General features: G+C 38.9%; 1 protein-coding gene across 1 annotated transcript; it reads right to left on the reverse strand.

Annotated features, from left to right (window-relative positions):
- Window positions 1–3,877: 3,877 nt before the first annotated feature.
- mrpl52 (mitochondrial ribosomal protein L52) lies at window positions 3,878–8,023 on the reverse strand. Its single transcript, XM_038270393.1, has 5 exons — window positions 7,939–8,023; window positions 7,635–7,704; window positions 7,194–7,261; window positions 4,174–4,238; window positions 3,878–4,087 (listed from the first exon to the last, which is right to left on the reverse strand). The coding sequence occupies exons 1-5, from the start codon at window positions 7,970–7,972 to the stop codon at window positions 3,938–3,940; spliced, it is 387 nt and encodes a 128-aa protein (XP_038126321.1). The 5' UTR covers window positions 7,973–8,023; the 3' UTR covers window positions 3,878–3,937.
- Between the last annotated feature and the right edge of the window lie 294 nt (window positions 8,024–8,317).

Genomic DNA, 8,317 nt, shown 5'->3' on the forward strand with positions numbered 1-8,317 from the left:
TTTTGGTTTGTCAGTCTGTAGAATACATTCCCAAAAGTCTTTGGGGTCATTAAAATGGTGGTGGTTTTGCTGTTGGAGCGCTACCAAGAATGCCATTTTTTCTCCAGTTTCTCTCTAAATTATGAATTAAAAACACTGGCTCAAAGAGTTGTGTGGGAGGGTTGTGTGGCTTTAGGTGATATTATGGGTTCTTTTAACCTCCTGAATGAATCGTCAAAGCCCTTTAGGAGTAATTTTGCTAGAGATATTTTCATGAATCTTTAAAAAGACCCATCCTCTCCACTTTTTTTTTTTAATGCACATGCACAACCCTGTACCTGCACCCTCGAGAGGGAACGCCTATTAAACGTGTGTGAGAGTATGCACAAGTCCATTTCAGTCATGCACGCTCTGTTTAAAAGTTGCTGTTTTGCAATTTTTCCACTATGTCAGACTCATTACTGGTAAGTGAAGATGGGGACGAGCACGTAGGATGGCCTTACGTAAAAATATCACCAGAATGATTGAGTTATTTTGATGATCCACCCGGAAAAAGAACATCCTCCACTATACCTTTAATCAGCCACTTCTGGGTAGGCTCTGATGTTATGTGCGTTCAATGTAAGCTCGGACTGGGAATGATTTTCGGCCCTGGGATTTTTCCATCTACACCGGCCTACTTATGGACCCATCTCAGATGTGAAACACAATACGAATACACATTGTGGATTAACCAATCTATCTTCAAGCATCACACGACAACCATAACCAATAGCAGATGTCACTGACTCACGTTTTCCAGCCCAAAAAATTTTCATAAACCGCCTGGATATAAGAAATCTCACCCAATTTGATCCAAAGTCTAGTGATCTCTTAGGCAATTAATCTAAAGAAAAAAAAATGTTTTACCCATAGACGGCCATCATAAACTGCCAGATTGGGAAACATCCCAACCTGGCAACAATGCACGTAAGACGGGAAACGTTTAGCCTGACGTAGTCCGACTCAATTCTAGTCAGAATATGAGTCTGATACTGCTCCATAGAGCTGCGATTATGGGGCGTGTTTCGAACGAACCAGGAAAAAAAATGCCTCTGCACTCAATTGGACAGACCTACAACCAATAAGAGCAACGGAGTGCGTGACGTATGTTAAGCGAGGCATAGTTGTTGTCCACAAAAATCAAAGCGTGCAGTTGCACGCCTATAATAAGAAGATGAGACTTGATCGTGTTTCTCTGTTCCTCTTTTAAAATTAATTTGCTGTCGATATCTTCTAGAACAGACCTAATAGCAGAATCTACTCACCTAAACTCTCCAGCAGCAGCCATTATTGTTGTCACCCATGCGCGCTTTGGTCACGTGGTTGATTAGGTTACTGTTGGTCATCTGTCCATCATCGTATAAAGTCCGCCCTGACAATTTGATTGGATCGCCTGACAGTGGGCGATCATACTTGCGCTACTATGGAGCAGAGCCAGACCGAACTTCCCGACCTCAAACTTTGTGGGCGGGACTAAGTTCGGAATGGCACCCAGGCTAGGAAACGTTAGCCTTTAGATGCAAAAACCCATCATGCACTGCAACATATTTTTGCCAAATATTCAAACATAAATTTGGAAAATATAAGAGGAACATCTTAGTTTGGTTTAAAGAAAGCATTTTACTTTTATTATAATTTAGTTTGTTGCAAGGATTTTACAGTTTGAAAAAATAGAAAATGACACCATATGCCAACCGTCTCAAGAATGTGCATGACAAGGAAGGGCTACATATTGCATGCATCATTTAGTAGTTAATGTTGTATTACTAATCAAGCTTTTTTAATTATTTACTGTGACAGGTAGGAGCTTTGGTCGTAGAGTAAGTGTTGGGCCTGGTATGATGTAAGGAGGGTCGTCCCTCGCACGCTGAAATTAGGACAGGCCCACCGGGCAAATGCCCGGTATCACCGATTACCAGTCCGAGCCTGGTTCAATGATAGCATTCACTCGCTCTATAGATTGCTGGAATCCCAAAGACTTCCAGATTAGTAACTATCAGAACATTATTTGTCATCTGTTCTTATTTAGACTTATTTATGTCAACCTACTTCATGTTGACAGACAGGTTCAAATTAAGGGATTTTACTGTTCAGGCAGTAATCAGTTTGCAGACAGTAGATCATGAACATGGGAGGGAACAATGTTTGAAGAAGAACCAGCTTTGGTTCAATTTACAATGAAACATATGAAACCATTTCTGGATCAAATATTAAACAGTTTGGTTTTATGATATGAAACTACTGAGATGAAAAGAAAAACTGACCCAGGATATTTTTCATGATGTTGTAACCATTGAACAGCTTAAAAAAAAAGGCAAGATCCCATTACTCTGATCAAAGGAGGACCGACTCTTAGATGCTGCAGTCAGGCTGTGGAGCATTTGAGAACCACTTGAGAAAAGATTTTAATGATCCCACAGTGAGGAATCTCACTTCTTAAATTAGCTTACAAACATATGAAGTGGAAGGAAGTCAACGCAGAAAAACTAAAGAGTGTTTAAAGCAGAAATCTTCAACTGTTTAGAGACAGATAAAAACGAGCTTAAATTTGGTCCGTTATACCAGCCTATTTACAATCAGTTCTGAAGCACAATTGTTGGATTAAAAGTGTTTTTGTTTTTTGTTTTTATAAGACTTTATGCAGATATTAAAAATAACTGTACTGAACACATCTGCATAAAAACCTTGTGATGTAATATAATCTTAGACATGTTTTCATTACATGTGAGCTTTAAAACCTTCATAATTAACAAAAGCTTTAAAAAGTCAGTCTAAACATCGATTTTTATTTTACTTCTTGAACTGTTTTAAGAGATATAAAATCATTTTACATTAATACTTTATTTAAGGCATCCGTTATGAAATTAAGCAGCTACTTTATTATTTTGGGGATAAGAAGCTAAAAAAAAGTTTGACAAAGTGCAGCTTTAGCTGTTTATTAAGCAACAGGAAACACTAAAAACATCAGATTAAAGCCAGGTTTTAAACTGCAACAATTATTCTAAACCCCAAGTGTGACATGAACCATGTATGATTATTATGTGGAAAAAAATAAGAAGCTTAGCTATTGCTAAGTCTTCTTGCCTTATATGCATCAAAAACCTATTTGGAAAGGTAAACAGATAGATGGTCAAACTGTAGACAGGCAACAGCTGCGGTATGTTAATGGTTGTTTACAATAACAACACTTAAAGGGCTCCTCTCTAAGCTCTCGATCTGTTACACACCATGTTATTGGACTGATGTTGGTGGATTTTTTTCCAGGAAGAACAGAAGTTTTAGTAAATATTCCCCTCTGCTAGCACGAGTCTGAACGAGTGGCAGTGGAAAACAAAACTCTGCAAACAACAAAAAGCTAAATACATTGTCTTCAATGGCTCTTTTGAGGTCGTTAGAAATACATTTTAAGAGATCCGACTCTCCTTTTCCTGAACAAAAATTCAAAGCTATATGTGTTTAAAAGCTTTGAACTCATTTTGGACACGTTCAGTTAACTGGGTCGCCTGCCTCAGCTCTCAGAACCTCTAAAGCAGATGTTGCTTTCAGCAGCAGCTAAATGTCTTAGCAGAGCAAAACAATCCTTTCTGGAGAACACAAGATAAAATGATTTAGAGAAAAAAAGCATTTCATACATCTTTATCTAGGCAAAAAAGGTATGATATGCTGAGTTTTCAGTAAAAGGGATGTAAATAAGTGATGCTTTATGCTAAACAGTCCTTTTCCGCAACAAAATAATTTTTTTCATAAGGGAGAAATGCTGCCATCTAGTGGAGGTGGAGTATAAACAATGCAGCACTTGTCTTTCTTTTTTTTCCCCCCCAACCATCTTAATCCAGAAGCAACAAAGACAAGAAAATTTTTTACTTTTGACAAAACAGAAACAGCATTTATTAAACAAATACCAAATAATCAGTTCCTAACTCCTGGGTTTCTTTATTAACAACTTCCCTTTAGGTTTTAGTAAAAGAGACTGTTTGTGCTCCTCCATCCGTTTGGCCTCTTGCTGCTTCTCTTCCCAGACTTCTATTCCTCGGTCCACCTCAGAGTTCAGCATCACAATACGCCTCTGAGAAAAGAAAGAAGGGAGCTGATGGGTGTGAAGGAGAAGGAAACAGCCGAGCGACAAAGAGAGACTTTAATAGTGGTGCTTACGGCCAACTCTTCTTTCTCTTTCCTTCTCCTCAGCTGGCCTTTCAGTGGAGGTGCCGGACGCCCGTCTGTTGGCAAATTATAACAGAGATCAATGATAAAACAAAATGTGGATTAAATATATTATTTCCCCCTCTAAGTCTTTAAAAAAATCAAAACATAATAAAAAAATGTGACGGGTACAGAGAGGAGCTCCAGTGGAGCGAATCAGAACTGAACTCTATGGTTTGTTTCTTCTCAGTGTGAAACCGAGCTGGGCTCCAACACGGGGATTATCACCCATACAGCGCCTGCCAAAGGTGTTACATGCCTTTAACTTCTTCCCTTTTTTGTCACAGAACAACCTTAAATAAAGCCCAACCCCTTTCAGTCGTCTTCAACAATCACCCCATTGCTAAACAGAGTCCACCCTGTAAGGAATTCAATGATAATTCCAGCTGCTTTATGGAGGCTTTGGAGGATTGTTATAGTGAACAAACAGCATCAAGTTCAGACGTCGATTGCGTTAAGATTCTGTGTTAAGACTTGAACTTATAAACTAAGAGTGATGCTTCATCCATCCTGAAAGAACAACCAAAGCTATTCTGCAAAGAGGACTTAGCCTAGATGTGCAAACCTGGTAGATACATTCCTAAAATAATCAAATGTTGTTTTGGTTTAAGCAAACAAACAAAAAACAAGATGTAATCCCTATTTGGGTTTCTCTATTACTTCAGTTAGATACTCTGAAGTTTGTTGGAGTAATGAGACAAAATTCGGAAAATGTTCACTTTCAAAAGGCCTTTTCCATCAAATAATACCTTAATTACATATTTATGGCTGAATATCCAATTTGCTGTTACTAAGAATGTTATTATTATATACTTATTCTTTCCAGATTCACAATAGTTATATTGCAAAACACTGTATAGTATTTTATTTCACTTATTCTGCTATTTTATACATTTTTTTTTTTTTTTTAAGGGCCACATTTGTTAGTTAGTTTGCTTTAATCTTTTGCTGCTGTAACGCCATCATTTTTTCATTTTGGGACAATACAGTTTTTTTCTATTCTATTCTAATACTTTTAAATTTAAAGTGGCAGTGACAGCCTAGTGGTTAGGGCTCAGAGCTTGGAATCCTGAGGTTGTGAGTTCCAAACCCACTCCCAGAGACTGCCACTCTGGCTCTCTGAGCAAAGACCCTTAACCCCTGATTGTTCCCCAGGCGCCACACAATGGCTGCATGAGAGGGAAATTTCTCCAATGTAAGATCAATAAAGTTTAATTATTATTAGTAGTAAAATACTTTGTTTACATGTTTCTATTCTTTGCAACTTTGTTCACTTTAGGCTGTACACAGGGTTTATACCGGAAGGAGTAACTCTAATTTAATGCTCTTTTAATGCCCTTAGAAATAATTTTAACGTCATCAACAAGTACCCATGACAGACAGATAGATAGATAGATAGATAGATAGATAGATAGATAGATAGATAGATAGATAGATAGAAAACATGGCAAAATCCTTCATCATCTTTACCATGGACAGGCTGCAGCCTTTTGAAATTTGCATTTTCCCCATTCTGTAGCTTTTTCTCTCTCTTTTTTTTTTACATAAACCATTTTAAAAGGCACTATAACCACATTTAATGAATTTTAATACCAATTAAAGGTACACTATGCAACCGGTGTTGATTTTCCAGTGAGGCTCCCTCCAGAGGGCGAAAGTAAAAGTGCACTGTCGTAAATATGCACAGCTGTTCTCCTGGTTTCTCCGTCAAGCCAGGCGCGGTTGTTTTGAGCTTAGCACCGAATGACTAACGCTGCGTTCACACTGGACGCAGCTGGCGCGACAGAAGCAGCGAGTTTACATGCAAAGTCAATGGTTGACGCGCGTCAAGGCGCAGCAAAAGGTCCCGCGGCGCGTTTTGAGCACCAGGCGCAGCACGTCTGAGCAGCTGAAGCAGCGCGTCGGGTGCGTTTAACGCAGGGAGAGAGACACAGCGCTGATGATCACTCCTCTTAAACAGTTTATTGACGCCTAAATTAACTTAAAATGCAGAAATCTGCCGGCAGAATATGCAGTTTGGATTATTTAGATGAAAAACACCTACCAGCTGCCGCGGTGAACCGCTGCTGATGAAGGGATCCATACTGTCGGCGCCCCGCTGGTATGTGGGGGTCTGAGTGGCTCCGACAGAAAAAATATTGAAGGCAGGATAACAATCTGAATGAACTGACGGCACTGATTACGTTTTCAGGTGTATTTTCTCACTTAAACACATTAAAACTACTTTATTCCCACTGATCACAGCAAATATAGCTGCAAGGCAGAGAAAGGATAGTGAAGCTCCGCCCAACGCGCGTCAGACACACTTTTGCACCGCGCAGCCAGAGCAGCAAAGCTGCTTCAGCCGCGCGTCAGAACTAACTGGTACAAGCAGCAAAAATGAAGAGGCAGACGCGATTTTGCTGCTTTTGCTGCGTGAACGTAGCATAACTGCACAAAGATTGCCACTGTGCTAGCAACGAGAATGCTTATAACTGGGGGGTGTAGCAGTTCTCGCCATAAAGCAAGACTGACTCTCACGAGACTTCTGAGCCTGTGGGTGCGGGTCGGTGCTCCTGCAGTTGCAGGTGCAGTATTTCCCCCACAGACCACCAGGGCGGCCGAGAATACCTTTGTTCAACCTGAAATGACTCATTTAGTCATCCATAACGTTATGGAACATATTAATTAACTGAAAAATGTTGCATAGTGTGCCTTTAAGGCCTTAATATAAAAAATGTATGACTGTGGAAACCCTGGTGAAATGGGACTCCAACAGGTGGGGAAAAAAAAAATATATATATATATAAAACAAATATTGCTATTAAATAGGAAGAGATCTGCTCTTTTCTGAACCCCAAAAAGAATCCAGAGGAAAGACAGCAAGAGAAGCAAAGGAAACCAGTAATCAGCTAACAGTTGACCTACAGTGAACAACAACCTTACTTCTTACATTAACCTCCATTTAGATCATCACAGTTTATATTAATTACCCTCAAATGACCAATCAGGCAGATCCGTCAGGGGTCCATACTCTGTGCCACTCCTGGACAGTCCATGTCTGCAAAACAGAGATAAAGCAATACAATTCTCCATGCAATTATTACAATTCCAGTCATCATTATTTAGCTTGAAAATAGCAGCAAAAACAAAGTTAATGGAACTGTATCCAAAAGCAAACTTAATTCAGCATTAGCTGTTTATAAATCAGAATCCATTCATGTCAGATGTTTCAGGTTAGTGATTTCAGTATAATTTATGTGTTTAAAAGCAAAATTACAAAGCAGTTTCTAAGCCGAATGTTGTTAAATCTGTCTGGAAGCTCATTTAATTTAGTTGGGAACAAAATTATAAAATTCTAATACAATTTTTAACCACTTTTATTAGAAATTTGTGATATTTCAATGCAATGCGGCAGTGGTTGCAAAACTTACTCCGTTCTCCATTTTTGTCCAGCTTGTACTCCGCATGTAGAGCTAAAGTGTCTGCTGGAAAGCCTCAGAGCTTCAAAGAGAAAATGAAGGAAAAGTTAATATTTAACCCGAACCTCCAAAAGCTGCTAGTTGATATAAGCTGATACAAACAGTTAGCATCTGCGTTAGCAATTAGCTTCCACTGTTAACACAAGCAAAACTATGAACAGCAAAAATAAAAACAACAATATAAAATAGATATTGGCAGTTAGAAAACTCTTCAATATTCCGGATGAAGAGCTTTTAAGTTTAACCTCTGTCTCACCTGAACAGCACAAAGTCCTGACGGGCGCCGCCATGTTGCCTGTACTATTAAGTAATGACCACCAGGGGGCGCTAAAGACGCACTCTGCCCTGGTCCTATTTCCGTTTACTTCAGCAATATACACAGCTTGAAAGTATTTGCCATGGTTTATAATGAATCATCATTACAATGAATTATATTTATTTAAACCTTCGTTTTCAGGCTGGAATGAAGTTTCAATGCACAATATCACAGAAATCTAAGCTCAATGCAAAAGCTTTAATTGCAATTTCTGTGCATTTTTTTCTTACTAACACAGGGTAGATAGAATATATAGAAGCAAGAATGCAGAATGCTTAAAGCAATGTCTGTGAATGATTTCTACAAAATTAGATTAATT

This window comes from Cyprinodon tularosa, unplaced genomic scaffold, assembly GCF_016077235.1.
Source record: "Cyprinodon tularosa strain WSP-4 unplaced genomic scaffold, ASM1607723v1 ctg76, whole genome shotgun sequence".
NCBI lineage: Eukaryota > Metazoa > Chordata > Actinopteri > Cyprinodontiformes > Cyprinodontidae > Cyprinodon > Cyprinodon tularosa.

Bases quoted from the DNA above. Each gene is read 5' to 3' on its own strand.
- mrpl52 (XM_038270393.1), bottom strand. From the start codon at position 7,972: ATGGCGGCGCCCGTCAGGACTTTGTGCTGTTCAG. The intron at 7,705-7,938 runs GTGAGACAGAGG...TTCTCTTTGAAG, and splicing joins CAGGACTTTGTGCTGTTCAG to CTCTGAGGCTTTCCAGCAGA. The intron at 4,239-7,193 runs GTAATTAATATA...ATTTGCCAACAG, and splicing joins GCCTGATTGGTCATTTGAGG to ACGGGCGTCCGGCACCTCCA.